The sequence below is a fragment of the Mustela nivalis genome, assembly GCF_964662115.1.
Source record: "Mustela nivalis genome assembly, chromosome: 14".
NCBI lineage: Eukaryota > Metazoa > Chordata > Mammalia > Carnivora > Mustelidae > Mustela > Mustela nivalis.
In genome coordinates, this window is record NC_139033.1 from 79414174 (window position 1) to 79434259 (window position 20086).

General features: G+C 36.2%; 1 protein-coding gene across 8 annotated transcripts in view; it reads left to right on the forward strand.

The window, feature by feature from the left end:
- The window catches only part of CEP192 (centrosomal protein 192), a 126624-nt gene that overhangs the window by 26430 nt on the left and 80108 nt on the right, over positions 1–20086 (forward strand). For all 8 annotated transcript variants that reach the window (XM_082697403.1, XM_082697404.1, XM_082697409.1 and 5 more), the window contains 3 exons: positions 7348–7493; positions 8616–8754; positions 9320–9453. In XM_082697403.1, the coding sequence (XP_082553529.1) occupies positions 7348–7493; positions 8616–8754; positions 9320–9453 (419 nt within the window). The remainder of the gene's footprint in view (positions 1–7347; positions 7494–8615; positions 8755–9319; positions 9454–20086) is intronic.

Genomic DNA, 20086 nt, shown 5'->3' on the forward strand with positions numbered 1-20086 from the left:
CACTTCTTTGCCAGTTTGAGTCTGTTCAGGTGTCTGTTTCTTCGTGATTCAGTTTTGGTAGTTCATGCGTTCTGGGAATGCATCCATTTCTTCCAGATTGTCTAATTTGTTGGCATATAGCTGCTCATAATATGTTCTTATAATTGTTTGTATTTCTTGGTTGTTAGTTTTGGTCTCTCCTCTTTTAATTGTGATTTTATTTATTTGGTTCCTTTCTCTTTTCTTTTTGATAAGTCTGACCAGGGGTTTATCAATCTTATTAATTCTTTCAAAGAACCAGCTCCTGGTTTTATTAATCTATTCTACTGTTCTTTTGGTTCTATTTCATTGATTTCTGCTCTGATCTTTATTATTTCTCTTCTCCTGCTGGATTTAGGCTTTATTTGCTCTTCTTCCTCCAGTCCTTTAGGTTTAGGGTTAGGTTGTTTAATTGAGATCTTTCTTGTTTCTTGAGAAAGGCTTGTATTGCTATGTCCTTCCCTCTTAGGACTGCCTTTGCCATATCCCAAAGGTTTTGAACAATTTTGTTGTCATTTTCATTTGCTTCCATGAATTCTTTTAATTGTTCTCTTATTTCCTGGTTGACTCATTTAGTCTTTAGTAGGATGCTCTTTAACCTTCATGTATTTGAGTTCTTTCCAACTTTCCTCTTGTGATCTAGTTCCAGTTTCAAAGCATTGTGGTCAAAAATATGCAGAAATTGATCCCAGTATTTTGATACTGGTTGAGACCTGATTTGTGACCTAGGATGTGATCTTTTCTGAAGAATATACCATGTGCACTCGAGAAGAATGTGTGTTCTGTTTCTTTGGGATGGAATATCTGAATATATCTGTGAAGTCCATGTGGTGGAATGTGTCATTCAAAGCCCTCATTTCCTTACTGATATTTTGCTTAGGTGATCTGTCCATTGCAGTGAGTGGAGTGTTAAAGTCCCCTACTATTATTATATCATTGCCAGTGTGTTTCTTTGGTTTTGTTATTAATTGGCTTATGTAATTGGCTGCTCCCATGTTATGGGCATAAATATTTACAATTGTTAAATCTTCTTTTTGGACAGATCCTTTAAGTATGATATACTGTCCATCCTCATCTCTTATTACAGTCTTTGATTTAAAATCTATTTTGTGTAATGTAAGAATTGCCACCCCAGCTTTGTTTTGGTGTCCATTAGCATGATAAATGGTTTTCCATCACCTCACTTTAAATCTGGAGGTGTATTTGGGTCTAAATGAGTCTCTTGTGAGCAGCATATCACTGGGTCTTCCTTTTTTATCCAGTCTGATACACTGTGTCTTTTGATTGGGGTGTTAAGCCCATTTACATTCAGAGTAACGATTGAAAGATATGAATTTACTTCCATTGTATTACCTGTAAGGTCATTGTTTTTGTATATTGTCTCTGTTTCTTTCTGTTCTGTGTTACTTTTGGGCTCTCTATGCTTACAGGATGCCCTTTATTATTTCTTGCAGGGCTGATTTAGTGATCACAAATTCTTTTAGTTTCTTTTTGTCCTGGAAACTCTTATCTCTACTCCCATTCTTAATGATAGTCTTGCTGGATAAAGTATTCTTGGTTGCATATTTTTCTCATTTAGCACCCTGAATGTATCATGCCAGTCCTTTCTGGCCTGCCAGGTCTCTGTGGATGGGTCTGCTGCTAGCTTTATGTGTCTACCCTTGTAGGTTAGAGACCTTTTGTCCTGAGCTACTTTCAGGATTTTCTCTATCCGTGAAATTTGCAAGCTTCGCAATTAGATGTCTGGGTGTTGACCTGTTTTTATAGGTTTTGAGGGGGATTCTCTGTGCCTCCTGGCCTTGAATGCCCATTTCCCTCCATAGATTGAAGATGTTCTCAGCTGTAATTTGCCCTAATATACCTTCTGCTCATCTCTCTTTTTCTTTTAGCATCCCAATTATTCTAATACTGTTTTGCTTTATAGGATTATTAATCACTTAAATTCTCCCCTCATGATCTAGTAGTTCTTTCTCTCTCTTTTTTTTAGGTTCTTTATCCTTCATCATTTTGTTTTCTATATCACTAATACTTTTTTCTGCATCATTTATCCTAGCAGGTTGAGCCTCCATTTTTTTTTTTATTGTATCTTAGAATAACTTTTTGATCTTGACTCGATTAGATTTTAGTTTATTTCTCCAGAAAGGGATTCTCTAGTGTCTTCTCTCTTCTTTTTAAGACCAGCTGGTATATTTATAATCATTTTTCTGGACACTAGTTCTGACATCTTTCTTATGTCCATACTGATTAGGTCTCTAACAGTCAGTACTATCTCTTGTTTTCTTTATTGAGCTGAGTTTTTCCATTTTGTCTTTCTTTTTTTAAGATGGTTTTTTTTTTTGTTTTTTTTTTTTTTAAGATTTTCTTTATTTGTCAGAGAGCAAGAGAGAGAGCACAAGCTGGGGAGAAGCAGGCTCTCCATGGTGCAGGGAGCCCAATGCAGGACTCAATCCCAGGACCCTGGGATTATGACCTGAGCTGAATGTAGCTGCTTTTAACCCACTAAACCACCCAGGTGCCCATTTTGTAGTATTTTTATCTGATTTTGGTATCAGGGTAATGATAGAATGAATTTGGAAGCTTTCTTTCCTCTTTTAGTTTTTGGAAGAGTTTGAGAAGAAGAGATACTTTCTATTAAATTTTTGGTAGAATTCACCTCTGAAGCCATCTGGTGCTAGACTTTGGTTGGGTGTTTTTGATTACTGATTTAATTTCTTTGCTGGTAATCAGTCAGTTTTCCTATTTTTTTTTCCTGATTCACTTTTGGGATGTTATATGTTTCTATGAATTCATCTATTTCTTCTAGGTTGTCCCAATTTGTTGGCATGTAACTTTTTTGTAATATTTCCTTAAAATCCTTTGTATTTCTTTGGTGTCAGTTGTTATTTCTTTTCTTTCATTCCTGATTTTGTTTGCCTTCTCTCTTTTAAGTGAATACTGCTAAAAATCTGTCACTTTTGTTGATCTTTTCAAATAACCAGCTTCTGGGTTTGATTTCTTCTATTGTTTTTTAATTTTTATTTCATTTATTTCTACTCCAATCTTTATTATTTCCTTCTTTCTACTGGTATTGGGTTTTGTTTGTTCTTTTTCTAGCTCCTTTATTTGTAAGGTTAGATTGTTTATTTGAGATTTTTCTCGGCTTCTTGATTTAGGTCTTTATTGTTATAAATGTCCCTCTTAGAACAGCTTTTGCTGCATCCGAAAGATTTTGGACTGTTGTATTTTCATTTTCATTTGTCTACATATTTCTTCTTTGATTTCTTGGTTGACCCACTTATTCCTTAGTATCATGTTATTTAACTTCCATGTATTTGTGTTCTTTCCAGATGGTTTCTTCTGTTTGATTTGTGGTTCCATAGTGTTGTGGTAAGAAAGATGCATGGTATGACTTCAGTGTTTTTGAATTTGTTGAGGCATGTTTTGTGATCTAATATGTAATCTATTCTGGAGAATATTTCTTGTGCACTTGTGAAGTATCTGTTTTAGGATGGAATATTCTGAATATATCTACAAGATACATCTGGTTCAGTGTGTCATTCAAAGTCACTGTTTCTCTGTTGATTTTCTGTTTAGATGATCTGTCCATTGCTGTAAATGGGGTGTTAAAGCTCTTTATTATTATTATGTCACTGTTGATTACATTTTGCATATTTGTTATCAGTTGCTTAATGTATTTTGGTGCTCCCATGGTGGGTGCATGTATATTTATAATTGTTATATCTTGTTGGATTGTCCCCTTATGTTTATATAGTGTCCTTTGTCTCTTGTTACCTTCTTTGTTTTATAGTCTGTTTTGTCTACTACCCTGGCATTCTTTTCACTTCCTTTTGCGTGATAAATGCTTCTTCCCTTCAATTTCAGTTTGCATGTTTCTTTAGGTCTGAAATGATTCTCTCTCTCTCTCTCTCTTTTTTAAGATTTTATTTATTTATTTGATAGAGACAGAGAAGGAATACAAGCAGGGGGAGTGGGAGAGGGAGAAGAAGCAGGCTTCCTGCTCAGCAGGGAGCCTAATGCCGGGTTTGATCCCAGGACCCTGAGATCATGACCTGAGCCGAAGGCAGATGCTTCATGACTGAGCGACCCAGGCACCCCTGAAATGAGTCTCTTACAGGCAGCTTATAGATGGGTCTTGCTTTTTCATCTGCTCCGTCACCATGTATCTTTTTTTTTTTTTTAAAGATTTTATTTATTTATTTAACAGATAGAGATCATGAGTAAGCAGAGAGGCAGGCAGAGAGAAGGGGAAGCAGGCTCCCTGCTGAGCAGAGAGCCCAATGCGGGACTCGATCCTAAGACACTGGGATCATGACCTGACCTGAAGACAGAGGCTTTAATCCACTGAGCCACCCAGGCGCCTACCATGTATCTTATTATTATTTTTTTTAAATAGATTTTTTAAAAAGATTTTATTTATTTATTTGACAGACAGAGGTCGCAAGTAGGCAGAGAAGCAGGCATAGAGAGAGGAGGAAGCAGGCTCCCTGCTGAGCAGAGAGCCCGATGCGGGGCTCAATTCCAGGACCCCAGGATCATGACCTGAGCCAAAGTCAGAGGCTTAACCCACTGAGCGACCCAGGTGCTCCAACTTTTGATGGAAGTGTTTAGTCCATTTACATTCAGAGTAATTATTGATAAGTATGTACTTACTGCCATTTTGTTATTTGTTTTATGTCTGTATATATAGTTCTCTGTTTCTTTCTTCTTTTGCTCTCTTCTCTCAGGATTTGGTGGCATTCTTTAGTGATGTACTTGGATTCCTTTCTCTTTATTATTTCCTTATCTATTACTGATTTTTGATTTGTGGTGATTATTAGGTTTGTATATAACAGCTTCTGCATATGGCAGTCTATTAATTTGATGATCGCCTGAGTTTCAACCCATTCTTTACTTCTCTCCCCTCCACATTTTAGGTATATGTGTATGTTTTAGGTATGTGTCATGCTTTACATCCTTTTATTTTGTGAACGTCTAGACTAATTCTTGTACTTATTTTTACTGCTTTGTGCTTCCTACTTTTCATACTCCTACTTAAGGTCTTTCCAGTAAAGAGTGCCTTTTAACATTTCTTATAGGGCTGGTTTAGTGGTCTTGAATCCCTTTAAGTTTTGTTTGTGGGGGAAACTCTTTAGCTTTCTCTTTATTCTGAATTATAGCCTTGCTGTATAGGGTATTGGCTGCATGTTTTTTCATTTGAGCCCATTGAATATATCATGCTGGTCCCTCTAGCATGCAGAAGAATTCTGCTGAAAAATCCTCTGATAGCTTTATGCAGATTCCTTTGCATGCAGCTGTTTTCTTTTCTCTTGCTGCTTTTATTTATTTTTATTTTTATCTATTTAAGGCATGGAGTCCAACATGGAGCTTAAACTCATGACCCTGAGATCAAAACCTGAGCTGAGATCAAGAGTTGGATACTTAATTGACTGAGCCACCCAGGCACCCCAACTCTCTTATGCTTTTAGAATTCTCTCTTTATCTCTTTTTTTTGCCATTTTAATTGTTATGTATCTTGTTGTGGACCTCCTTGGGTTGATTTTGTTGAGGGCTCTCTATGCCTTCCGGGTCTGGATTTCTGTTTCCTTCCCCAGATTCAGGATGTTTTCAGCTCGTGTCTTCAAATAAATTTCTACTCCCTTTTCTCCTTCTGGGATCCCTATAATGTAAATGTTCTTAAATTTGGTGATATCGTTAAGTTACCTAAGTCTATTTTCACTTTTTTTATTATTTTTTCTCTCTTATATTCTTCTTGATTATTTTCTGTTATTCTGTCTTCCAGGTTGCTAATCCATTCCTCTGCTTTATCTCGTCTATTTATTCCATCTGTTTATTCCATGTATTTTAATTGTACTTATTATATTGTTGAACTTTGGTTGTTTTTTGTTTTCTATTTCCTTGTTAAGGGTTTTACTGATGTCCTCTAGTCTTTTCTCTAGTTAGTGCCTATCTTTATAACCATAACTTTAAATTCTCTATAGGAATATTACTTATCTTAGGTCTGTTGCTTTGATTTTTGTTCTGTTCTTTCATTTGGGACATTTTCCTCTTATTTTGTCCAACTCTCTCTGTCTGTTTCTGTGTATTTTGACAGCTGCATCTCCTGTTCTTGAAAGTGGCAGCCTTATGACGAAGAGGTCCTGTAGTGCCCTCCAGTGCAGTTTCCCCTGTTTACCAGAGCCTGGTGCTTAAGGGCTGTCTCCTGTGTGTGTTTGTGGCTAAGCTGAGCCCCTTTTGCTTTCAGTGCAGTCATCTGCAGTTTCTGTTTGTCTGTTATGAGCAGGGTTTGGTCTCTGTGTTATATTGGGGCAGTCTGGGGCTGCCTTGGGCTTGAGGTGAGTCAGACCAGGTATTTGCCAGAGCTGTGGTAGCACCAAACTACAGGGAGCTTTCCCTGTATTGTCCCCTGAGAAGCTTTCATTGGTAGATTGGTTTCATTGGTAGATTGGTAGTCAGATTAGCTGTCTGTCTTCAGCCTACTGCTGGCACCACAGTCTTGATATGTGTATGGCTGTAGTCCCCTCTCCCTGGGGCAGGAATCCCTTTGGAGTGGTGCTGGCCCCTGTCAGGGCTGCTTGCACACTGCCAGGCTTGTGGCACTGCTTTGGATGGGCTCCGGCCAAGGGCGTAACGGAAGGGGTGTGTCTATAGGAGAACGTGGGCCAGGGTGCACTGTTAGCAAGTTACGTAGCGAGTGTCTTTGTCCACTGGTCCCCACAGGTGTTTGTGTATCTAGGCTGGGGAGTAGGGAAGGGAGATGGTTTCCTGACTATTGGTTTTGTGTTTGTATCTCTGCAGGGCTATTTGTTGTGCTGTCTTTTTTAAAGGCAGGGACTCAGTTTTCTCTTGCCCTCTTGGCTCTGAGCCCACTGATTTTTAAAGTTCCAGGGGATATGCCCCAGTGATTGAAAGAACTTGTGAAATTTAACCCCTATGTTTTTCAAAGTTAGATGTCATGGGGTTTGTAAGGTGCCAGCTGTGAGGGTCGGTTTCTTTCCTGTCTCTGCACCCTTGGAGTCCCTCCCTTTTGAAGATTCTCCCATGGGTTCATTTAGCTCCTGACTGTGTCTCTGCCCTTCCTCTCCTCTTTGATGTGGCCTCTTCTCTACATTTAGCTGTGGAATGTCTGTTCTGGTAGTCTTTGGGTCTTTTCTGGGTTATTCATACTTAACGTGGGTGGTATCTAGTTGTATCCATATAACGTAAGTTTAGGGACCCCCCATACTTTTCCTTCTTCCTCAGAAGTCTTTATCAACCTTTTTGATTAAATATTATTTGTTGTTCAATCAGTACTTTAAAACATTTCCTTTTTTCCCCCCACTTTACCAATAGATGATGATATTGATGATGAAGAGTTTTATGATGAACATTTGGAGGCTTACTTTGAACAACTGGCTATTCCAGGAATGATATATGAAGACCTAGAACAGGAACATCCAGAAAAAGATTTTAAATTACCAACAAGTGATCCATGTCAGGTATGTTCTAGTCTTATGGTTTTTCATAAATTTGACTTTAGAAAACTATTACTGGTCTCATTAGATATTACCATAAAGTGTAAGCTTTTGGTTTTCTTTGGTGATGAGATGATACCTTATGATCAGAAATACCTTGTGATGAGAAATACCTTGCCCATCCTTTCTTGCTGCTTCTTACTCTTGCTTCCTCTGAAGAAAAATTGAAGAATGTCATAGTGAACATGTGTATGCCCCTCATCCATTTTAACCAGTTGTTAACATTTGGTCATCTTTATGGGTTTTTTTTTGTCCTTCCGTGGGTACTTTTAAGAGGAATTTGGATATTTTTGACAAGTCACCCTAATACTTTGGCATTTTCTCCTGTGTATGAAGATATTTTCTTGCATAATTTCAATTCTGTTATCTAACTTTGATACAGTAATGTAAATGAATATACAGTCCATATTTACGTTTACCCAGTTGTCTCCAAAATGTCCTTTTATTGTTTTTGATCTAGGATTTAATCAAGGGTTACAGGGTCTTCTGGTTTTCATATCTCTTCAGTATTTCACTTTGGAGTAGTTCTTCCATATTATTAAAGTTTTTATAAAATGAACCATAAGCTAATTATATCTGATTGCTTTTTCTCCCTCCTGATTAGTTTAAGGATTTTGGCAAGAAGTCCCAGTAAGTATGTTTATCATGAACAGGTTAAGATTAAACAGTAAGGATGATGTGTGCTTCTCCTTGAATCACATCAGGAGACATAGAAGTATGTTGGTCCCACTGTTGGTGATGTTGTGTTTGATAATCTTGGTTAATGTGGTGTTGGCTAGATGTCTACTTTGTGTAGGTGCCTTTCTTTTCTTCTTTGTTGTCAGTAAGTATTCTGAGGAATGATGCATTGAGGCCATGTGAACTTCCTATTCCCCAAGAACCTTCCACAAATTGGATTTAGTATCATTGCTGAGGCCTCCTAGAAACACTTGTTTCTAATAATCACCATGGTGATGTTTCCAGTTCCTTCTACATTAATAACTTGGCATCCTTCTGTCAAGAAGTCATTCTCAGTCATGTTTTTCCCCCTAAAAATTGTTGGTTTTAATTTAAAAAATTAATACAGCTAAGATATTTTCTCAACAGGCAGATGAAAATGGTAGCTATAAATCTCAATCAGAAGGTAACAGCTCTCTGATTTCCCATGGCTCACACTCTTCAGGAAATTCTGAAACAACCCACAGAGAGTTTGAAATAGGCCATGTTGTTTGTCTGCCTGGGACCAGTAAGTATGGAATATGACCCCATTGTTCTTTTTTTTTTTTTAAAGATTTTATTATTATTTTTTATTATGTTAAGCTTGCCACCGTACAGTAAATCATAGGTTTTGATGCAGTGTTCAGTAATTCATTAGTTGTGTATAATACCCAATGCTCATCATAATACGTGTCCTTCTTAATACCATTGTTCTTAAATTCTGTTTGACTTTGTCTTTTCTCCAAAGAATTCATTTCTGTGGTATAGTGTAACCTATTTTAACTGTTGAATTCCTTCAAACTTTTCAAAAGAATATTATTAGAAAAACCATAATGTATATTGCTTACATCACTTATTACAAATGAGTATGTTTTATTCAAACATTTGAGAATTAAAAATGAACTTGTAGTCACAGTTTGTCATATTTCCTGTTGTCTCTTACTGATGGTTACCTTTTCTTGTATGCAAATTGCTATATTTGTCCTATGATTTTAGTTACTAGGTTTACATAAAATAATTTGAATAGCACGAAGCAGTTCTTAGATTACTGAAACTTTGACATTGTTCTATTAAATTTTTTTCTTGTATTTCAGGTAATTATATAGATAATGGAGATAGTAGAAGGCATGTAGATGGTGTATTATCATTTTCTTCTAGTACTCAGAGAACTGAACAGGAGAAAGAAAGGGCAGACAGTTTGAAGGATATTGTCCCACATCGTGGCAGAGTAAGTTTATATACATTTTCTTCAAATTTTCTCTGAAAAGGATGAAAAAGCCTTTTGAATTGTATCAGGTTTTTTTTCAAAGTAACAACTGTTGATTTCTGGAAAACATAGAAAAAATATTAAGAAATTTCCCTATTGATAATGTTTTATGTGTATGTTGGTATGTATCTTTGAGATCACTGAGATTATATTAATATATAATTATGTACATTTTTCTTAATTTTAAATATTTTTGACTTGCATTTAGATTATTAATTTGAAAAGTTCTTCAGCTTGGTACCAAAACATTAAATAAAAAAGCAAACTGTTCATCTTTAACCTTGCTTAAGCATGTTTGTTTTCCGTTTCTTTCTTTTTTTTTTAATAAAGATTTATTTATTTATTTATTTGACTGAGAGAGAGAGAGAAAGAGACAGACACGTCACAAGTAGGCAGAGAGACAGGCAGAGGGGGAGGGGAGATGCAGGCTCTCTGCTGAGCAGAAAGCCTGATGTAGAGCTCCATCCCAGCACCCTGAGATCATGACGTGAGCTGAAGGCAGAGGCCCAACCCCCTGAGCCCCTTGTTTTCTATTTCTTAATAGCAACCCATTACTCCTACACTTGAAACTTAATAGTCATTTCTGACTCTTACCAATTCTTTGTCCCCTTTTTAAAAGTAATGTATACCTCAAGATTGTATGATGGTTTTTAATTTAGAGGGAGTGTGTGTGTTGGTATATGTAGAGATAGTCACTTATCCTCATAGTAATCCTTTGAGTGATTAAGGCAGTAAGTGGTGATGGGATTGTCATTTTAAAGGTAATGCAGCTCAGAAAACTGATTTCTCTCAGTGTGTTCTCAGGACTATGTCTTAAGTTTATTGTTTCCTGTTTATTTCCTTAACCACTATTAAAGTTAACCACTTAACTTGGTTAATTTCTTTTGGTTTATTTCTTTAAAGTTAACCACTTAACCACTTAGTTAAGTTAACCACCAAGTTCAATTAACCACTTAACTTGGTTAATTTCCTTGGTTTATTTCTTTAACCACTACTAAAGTTGAAGATGCTTGCTACCTCATGTCTGATTTATTGTGCCTTTCCACTATATTTGTTAACACCAGGTTAATCTTGTTAAAATGGGTTTTAATGTATATAATACATATAAGTATTTTCTATGCCTCAGTGTTTCAAATTAATATAATCTGACCCCATATTAATCTGTTTTTCTCTTATATGTTTCTTCTACAAATCCTGTTCCTGTTTTGTTTTCTCCCTTTCTTCCCTAATCCTGATTATGATCATTTTTCCAATCTTTCATGAAGCCTTGGTTACTTTTCAGTAACTCTAGATTACATTTATTTTTCTAAATTCTTATTACAGTGATTGTATTCCACAGTATAGTACTTTCTTTTATACAGGAGTATTTTACTTATCCAAAAGTTGCCTAGTCAGCAGCTTCAAGAATTTCTTAGTCATCCAAAGAGCCAGTTATGTACAAATACAGTCGAACCCCTTGCCTCAGACAACTAGAACAAGTGTTCAGAGTCAATGGGTTTATCCTTCTAGGACAGTGCTGTGGGCACTTGGTCATATGTTTAGTCATCTCACGGTTTAGAGTTATATTTCTAATATATCTAGTTTAATAGTCCAGCCCTCAGCTGATTAGGGGTAGCCAATGAGAAAAGGGAGACTGCAACTATTAATCTTCATTTTGTCCAAATGTGGTAGTTGATAAACTTTATAAATCTTTCTATCCATGGCCATTTAATTTTAGGCTAAGGACTTTGTTCTGTTATAATAATTATTTTTCTAATCAGCAGTTATTTGTCATTAAAAAACAGTAGTGTTGATATTGTTGAATACTCGCAAATTGCTTGGCATCTTCGTCAGGCCATTTTATTTATTTATTTTTTTTCAAAGATTTTATTTATTTATTTGACAGAGAGAAATCACAAGTAGATGGAGAGGCAGGCAGAGAGAGAGAGAGGGAAACAGGCTCTCCGCTGAGCAGAGAGCCCGATGCGGGACTCGATCCCAGGACCCTGAGACCATGACCTGAGCTGAAGGCAGCGGCTCAACCCACTGAGCCACCCAGGCGCCCCTCGTCAGGCCATTTTAATGAAAAGAATCATTGGTAACATCTTGGTGATAGGTGTGGTGCTTGGTATTGTAGGTCATACAAAGGTCATCTTCCTTCATGAAACATAGTAGGAAAGTAAAAGAATTACTTGGATAACTGTAAAATAAGGCAGAATCCTTTCTGTTGAATCTTATCATGCTTACTGAAGGAAGTCCCCAAGTTCTAGATTGAGTTACATTCTAAAAAGCTCTTTGGAGTTTTGAGGTCTTTCTAAGTGAAAACATAATTTCTGATGATTCATTTCTAGTCCATTTTCTTTCTTTTTTTTTTTTTAATTTTTTATTTTTTATAAACATATATTTTTATCCCCAGGGGTACAGGTCTGTGAATCACCAGGTTTACACACTTCACAGCACTCTCTAGTCCATTTTCTAAAAAAGAATTTAATCGTAAGATAACCAGGTTCTGGAGGAGCATTCAGACCCTCTGACTGCAAAGCCCTGATGCCTTCAGCTGTGGTTGGAGGAGGGCATCAAGTGTGGTAGGAGTGGCCTCTGGCTGCTGATGTTCCAGACAGTGTGGAACGAGCACTTGCATTTGAGCTTTGTTGTTTAGATGGGGGGAAATTCCTACCTGTGGGTCAACCATAAAGTATGTTACATTATTTCATGAGATGTCTTATTTTTCCCATTTCATAAGGTCATGTGGTTTGTGTTACCATGAGGTGACAATTTTCTGTTCTCTTTTTGGGAAGATTAGCAGCCCATTTTCCTTAATGCCATCTTAGGAACTCAGAAGCTACTAATTTTGAGTTCCCCAAATTTAACTTCTAATAGCATATTGACTGGAAACCTTACTGGTAACATAAGTAGTGATAAGTATTTTTTATGTTATACATGTTATGTACTGTATTTTTACAATAAAGTAAGCTAAAGAAAAGAAACTTATTAAGGGAATTGTAAGAGAAATACGTTGGTATTATTAGGAATACTGTAGTGTGTACTGCTTGCATTACTTATTACAGCCATAATTTCTTTCCCTTTTTCTGTCTTCTGTGTTTTGCAGAAAGTGCTCTTAGTCCCCATTGTGTTGATGATATTCCATGGGTTCCTTAGACTCTGTTCATTTTTTCTGAAACTTTGTAATTTCAGTTGTCCTATCTTCAGGTTTGCTGTATCTTTATCCTGCTTGTGCACATCTGTTTTCAAACCCCTCTAGTGAATTTTTCACTTCAGTTATTGTACCTTTCAGTGCCAGAATATCTGTTTAGCTCTTTTTAAAAAAAATCTTTTTATTGTTATGCATATTGTGCATTGATCATTTTCTTGTTTGTCCACATCTTCCTTTAGCTCCTTGAGCATCTTTAAGATACTGGTTTTCAAAGTCTTGGCATAGTAAGTTTGATATACAGGTTTCCTCTTCTATGTTCTCTGTTGACTTACTTTTTTCCTTTGAATGGATCATGCTTTCTTGTTTCTTTGTATGCCTTGTGATTTTTTGTTGTTGTTGCAAACTGGACATTTGAATCTTATGTGATAACTCTAGAAATCACATTCTCCCTTTTCTCTAGGGTTTGCTCTTTGTTTAACTTTTAATAGAGTATGTCTGTGCAGGGATGAGCATATGGTGAAAGTTAAGGTTTTACAGGTCCTTTCTGAGACTATTTTTTCCTGGGCATGTAGAGCAGCTCTCTTAATTTTCTCTGTACATGGTTGTTTTTGAATATTTAAAGAAATAGGTGTGACTCCTTTCTGTATGGTGATCGCTTCAGCTGGTAGGGTTTGAATCACTGGTGACCAGCCTCCGTGCCTGTAGCTCTGCAGTCAGAAGACAGAAACCTGATAATTGGGAGGCAAAATCCTTATTGCTTCTCTGGCTCCAACAAACCATGTTAAAAAAAAGGGATTGCCTTCCCCACATTGTCTGCCTTAGGGTTTAGGGTGAATGGCCATGATCATTCTGAAGCCTGAGTGACTGAGTGACCTGCTTATTTGCAGCTTACCAGCTAACCTTTTCTCTGGTAGCTGTAACTGTTCAAATAGAGTCCAGAATTCCAAAACAGCTACTTCAGAAGTGTTTGCCCCAGTATAGTACAGCGCTTGTCTAGGAGAAAAGACAGATTCCTGGTGCTTTCTCCTCTGCCATCTTTTCTGATACTACTTATTAACTTTATTTTTTATTTCTAACTTTATAGGCTTACAAAGTTTGGCTGGAAAATCTAATCCTTCTAAATATTTTGAGTAAAAATGTATTTCTATATGTGTTTCATGGACATAAGAAAAATGAAAAATGTGCTTTTTTGAAAAATACTTAGTTTTAAGAAGCTATTAGACTATTTAGTGCATTATTCAATTTCTCTATGATCACTTTTATTTTTAAGATTATTTATCTTAGAGAGCATGTGTGTTTGTGCACATAGGGGACAGGGCAGAGGGAGGGAAAGAATCCTGAAGCAGATTTCCTGCTCAGTGTGGAGATGGTTGTGGGGCTTGATCCCACCACCCGAAGACCATGACCTGAGCTGAAACCAAGAGTTGACCACTTAACTGATTGAGCCACCCAGGTGCCCCATGTGATCACTTTTATTTATCTGTACTAGATGTATCAGTCCAGAAAAGATAAGTCAAAGTCTCCCAATTAAAAAAAAAAAGATTTTATTTATTTATTTGACACACACACACACACATACACACACACACAGAGTGAGAGGGAATGCAAATAGGAGAAGTAGAAGAGGGAGAAACAGACTTTGTGCTGGGCAGAAAGCCTGATGCGGGGCTCGATCCCAGGACCCTGGGATCATGACCAAGCCAAAGGCAGTGCTTAATGACTGAGCCATTCAGGTGCCCCCAAAGTCTCCCAATTTTAATTGAATTTTTTACCAAGTTATTTTTGCACCTCCAATTTTCTTCTTAATGTACTTTCTGCTATGTTTACTCCATGTAAGATTATAGATTTATAACTTTAGTGATAAGAGTACCTTATTAGTAACACCACCCTTTTTTTATCCTGTTCAGTGCTTCTAACCTTAAATTTTCCTTTGTATGTTAGTATTAATACCCTTGCTTTTCCTGTATTTTGTGTATACTTGTTACCTTCTTTTCCATCCCATTTACATTTTTCTTTATCATTTGTTTAGAGGGTTTCTAATAAATAGCATGCAGCTAGGTTTTTTTTTTTTTTAAAGATTTTATTTCAGAGTATGTGCATATATGTGCAAGCAGGGGAGAGGGGGAAGGAGAGGGACGAGCAGATTCTACATTGAGCACGGAGCCTGATGTGGGGCTCAGTCTCATGACCCTGAGATCACAACCTGAGCCGAAATCGAGTTGGGTATTCAACTGACTGAGCCACCCAGGTGCCTTTAAGTTTTGCTCTTTTATGTAATCTGGTAGTCTGTTTTTTGATGAAGTAAATCCTTTAATACTCAGTTTAATGATTAATATTCTTGGTTTTATTTTTTTATGTACTTCATTTAACATTTACATTATTTTTATCATTTTCAAAATTTTTATTGTACTGTTTATCCCTGCTCTCTCCTTTCCCTCCCATTTATCCTCCTTAAGCATTTGCAATTTCTTTGATTTTTCATTAATATAAGATACACATTTTTCCTATTTTAACATTCTTTTTTTAAGATTTTTTTTATTTGACAGAGAGAGATCACAAGTAGGCAGAGAGAGGGGAAAGCAGGCTCCCCGCTGAGCAGAGAGCCCAACGTGGGGCTCGGTCCCAGGACCATGGGATCATGATCTGTGCCGAAGGCAGAGGCTCAACCCACTGAGCCACCCAGACGCCCAATATTTTAACACTTCTGAAATCAATATGTGTCTTATAGTTACTGATATGTTGTAGTTTTATGTTCTCTTTCTTAGTGGCACATACAGTAATGGCAATCTTAAAATCAGTAGTAAGAGTCTATGGAGGATGCTGTTTTTTTCATTTTTTGGAGGGCATCTCTTCCTTAATTCATTCTCAGCCATATTGTTCAGTCATTATTTGAGATGACATCAACATGTTCCCATCAGGGTGTTTTGTTGCCTCTTTGTTTCTTTTAGATGCCAATAAGATGGGACTTTAAAATAATTTCCTTATCTCCTTTTGAAACCCCACCTCCTAAGAAAATTTGGGATTGCTTTTACTTTTTCCTTTCACCTCACATTTCCTAACTCAAGTTTTCTGGGAAAGTTACACTGTCAAAATATAAACAAAAGCCTATTTTATGTTTAGGTTTAAAAATTGTCAAAGAAACTGCATTTGTCTTTGTTTTATTCATTATTATTAGATCAGAGCGAGGGGGACTGTTCTGTTCTGGAGGGAACCCCAACTCAGGAGCAGGTCATTGATGAAATGGTTTAGCACCAGCTTTCCCACCAACAGTGCATCAATGTGGATTTGACAGGATGGTTTGAGGCCCCATGTCACTGCCTTATCATTCAGCCTGGGCAGGATTCTGACATAGAGGCTTTCAGTCATAATCCCACAGATGCTAGCTTTGCTCCATTGGTTCCTAAGCCCAACACATAAAGGGTTCAGATGCATTTCATCAGATAGTGCAGTGTTTCTGGAGACTCACTTGGCTGCATTCTTTATTCACGACTATTTTAAGTAGTTTCACTGAGAAGATAGCTAGTTTCCAACATTCTGACTTTTCTTTTTTTCTTTATTTTTAAATTGAAGTACAGTAGACATACAAGATTAGATTGATTTCAGGTGTACAACATAGTGATTTGACAATTATAAATGTCATGATATGCTCCTTGATAAGTGTAGTTACCATCTGTCATCATACAAAGTTATTATGGTATTATAGACTGTATTCCCTATGCAGTACTTTTTATCCCTCTTTTTTTTATAACTGGAAGTCTGTATCCCTAATGCCCCTTCATGTGTCTTATCTGTCATCCCTTTACCCTCTTCCCCTCTGACAACTGCCAGTTTGTTCTCTGTATTTATGAGTCTGTTTCTGTTTTGTTCATTTGGTTAGTGTTTTAGATTCCACAAAGAAGTGAAATCATATTTGTCTTTCTTTGTCTGACTTATTTTACTTAGCACAGTGCCCTCTAGGTCCATCCATTTTGTCACAAATGGCCAAATCTTTCTTTTCCACAGCTGAGTAATATTCTGTGTGTGTGTGTGTTTGTGTGTGTGTATGTAAGGGTGTACACCACACCTTCATTATCCATTCATCTATTGATGGACACTTGAGTTGTTTCCATCTCTTCGGCTATTGTAAATAATGCTGTAATAAACCTGGAGGGTGCATTTATTCTTTTTAATTACTATTGTCATTTTTTTGGTATAAATACCCAGCAGTGGGATAACTGGATCAAAAGGTTTTCTTTTTTTAAATTTTCTTTTAAGGATTTTATTTATTTGAGGAAGAGAGAGTATATAGGCAGGCAGAGCTGTAGGCAGAGGGAGAAGCAGGCTTCTCCTGAGCTGAGAATCCAAAACAGGGCTCTGATCCCAGGACTCTGGGATCATGACCTGAATTGAAGGCAGATGCTTAAGTGACTGAGTCCCCTAGGGATCCCTGTTTTTTATTTTTTTGAGGGGCTTTCATACATTTTCCATAGAGGCCACACCAGTTTACATTCCCACACAATAGTGCACAAATGTTCCCTTTTTTCCATATCCTCACCAACACTTGTTTCTTGTGTTTTTTATTTTAGCCATTCTGACAGGTATGAGGTGGTATCTCATTGTGGTTTTGAGTTGCATTTCCCTGATGATTGATGTTGAGCATCTTTTCATGTGTCTTTTGGCCATCTGTAGGTGTTATTTGGAGAAATGTCTGTTCATGTCTTCTTCCCATTTTTTAATTGGATTGTTTGATATTATTTTATTGTTGAGTTTTATGAGTTCTTTATGTATTTTGGATATTAACCCCTTTTGGACATATGACTTATTTATACTTTCACTTACTCAGTAGATTCCTTTTTCATTTTGTTGATGGTTTCCTTCACTGTGCAAAAGCTATTTAGTTTCATGTAGTCCCCATTGTTTACTTTTTCTTTTGTTTACTTTGCCTGAGGAGACAGTTGTGGGAGAATATTGCTAAGGCTGAAGTCTAAAAGATTATGGGTTATGTTTTCTTCTAGGAGTCTTATGGTTTCAGGACTTATATTTAGGACTTTAATTCATTTTGAGTTTATTTTTGTATATTGGGAAAGAAAGTGGTCCAGTTTCATTCTTTTGCTTGTAGCTGTCTAGTTTTTCTAACACTGCTTATTGGAAAGATTGTTTTTCACTATTGTATATTCTTGCCTCTTCTGCCATAGATTAATTGACTGACTAAGTGTGGGTTATTTTTGGACTTTCTATTCTGTTCCATTGATCTCTATGTCTATTTTGTGTCAGTACCATAACTTTGTTTTTTTATTATTTTATTTGTAAGTATTCTCGATACATAATGTGGGGCTTGAACTCACAACCCCAAGATCAAAGATTGCATGCTCTACCTATTGAGACAACCAGGTACCCCATAACTGTTTTGATTACTATTGCTTTATAGTATAGGGTGAAATTTGGGATGGTGATATCTCCAGCTTTGTTCTTTCTCAAGATTGCTTTGGCCATATGGAGTCTTTTGTGGTTTCAAACAAGTTTTAGGATTGTTTGTTCTAGTTCTGTGAAAAATATTTTTGGTATTTTAGTAGGTCTTGCATTTAATCTGTGGATTGTTTTGGGTAGTATGGAAATTTTAACAGTATTTCCCAATCCACAAACATGGTTTTATCTTTCCATTTATTTGGGTTGTCTTCAGTTTCTTTCATTGGTGTCTTACAGTTTTTGAAGTATAGATTTTTACCTCCTTGATTAAATTTATTCCTAGGTATTTTATTCTTTTTGATATTTAAATAGAACTTAAAAAAATTTATCTTTTTGCTACTTCATTATTAGCTTCAGAAAACAACAGATTTCTGTATATTAATTTTGTATCCTGCAACTTTACTCAGGTTATTTATTTTATAGTTTTTTTGGTGGGATCTTAGGGTTTTTTATCTGTAGCATTATGTCATATGCAAATAGTGACAGTTTTGGTCCTTTTTAAAATTTGGATGCTTTTTATTTCATTTCTTATCTTATTGCTGGGCTAGGACTTCCAAGACTATGTTGAATAAAAGTGGTAAGAGTGGACATCCTTGTCTTTTTCTTGATCTTAGAGGAAAAGCTTTCAGCTTTCACCATCGAGTATGATTTAGTTAAGGTGTGTCATACATAGCCTTTATTATGTTGAGGTGTTTCCTCTAAACCCACTTTTGGTGTTTTTGTCATGAATAGATAGTGAATTATGTCGAATATTTTTTCCTGTACCTATTGAGATGATCATATTATTTTTAGCCTTCATTTTGGTAATTGTGTTGATTGAGGTATGGATATTGAACCATCCTTGCATACCTGGAATAAATCCCACCTGATCATAGTAAATGATCCTTTTAATGTGTTGTTGAATTTGGTTTGCTAATATTTTAGGGGATTTTGTAACTATGTTTATGAGGGATATGGGTCTATAATTTTGGTGTCAGATTAATGTTGGTCTGGTAGAATGAATTTGGAAGCATTCTATTTTTTTGAAACAGTTTAAGAAGAATAGGTGTTAACTCTTCTTTAAGTGTTTGGTAGAAATCACCAGTGAAGCTGTCTGGTTCTGGATTTTTGTTTTTTGGTAGTTTTTTGATTATTGATTAATTTGTTAGTAGTAATCAGTCTATTTAGATTTTCTGGTTCTTGCTGATTCAGTCTTGGAAGATTGCATGTTTTTAGAAATTAATTCATTTCTTCCAGATTGTCCAATTTGTTGGATTATAATATGTCATAGTATTCTTATAATCCTTTGTATTTCTGTGGTGTTGGTTGTAACTTTTCTTCTTTCATTTCTAATGTTATTTATTTGAGTTCTCTATCTTGATAAGTCTCTCTGAGGTCTTGTCAGTTTTATCTTTTCAGAGAACCAACTCTTGGTTTCATTGATCTTATCTATTATTCTTTTAATCTCCATTTCACTCTGGTTCTTTTTAATTTTTGCTAGTATTCTATATGAAAAATAGTTATCTGTTTTTAAATGGCATGACTTTGTTTCTTTGTCTTTTTTATTTTCTGTTGGAATACTCATATTTTAACTACTGTTTTTATAAGCTTTCTGAGTTAAGGAGATATTTTGATTCTTACACATTTTATTTATTTATTTACTTATTTGGCTCAAACAATAGAAATTTATTTTCTTACACTTCTAGAAAAGTCAGAGATTGAGGTTTCAGCAGAGTTGTTTTCTCCTTGTGCTTCTTTCTCTGCCTTACAGATGGCATTTTTCTCCTTGTGTCTTCAGATGGCATTCCCTCTTTCAGTCCTTATGCATTTTAGGCTTTAATGTTTACATTTGTTTCTTAGGGCTGCCAGAACAAACTACCAACATTTGGTAGCCTGCAACAATAGAAATTTACTCTCACAGCTCCAGAGGCCAGCAGATGTAAATCAAGGTATTGGAAGGGCTAATTAAGCTCCCTCAAAGGCTCCTTTCTTGCCTCTGGTAGCTCCTGGTTTGCCTTAGTTTGTGGCACTATCTGA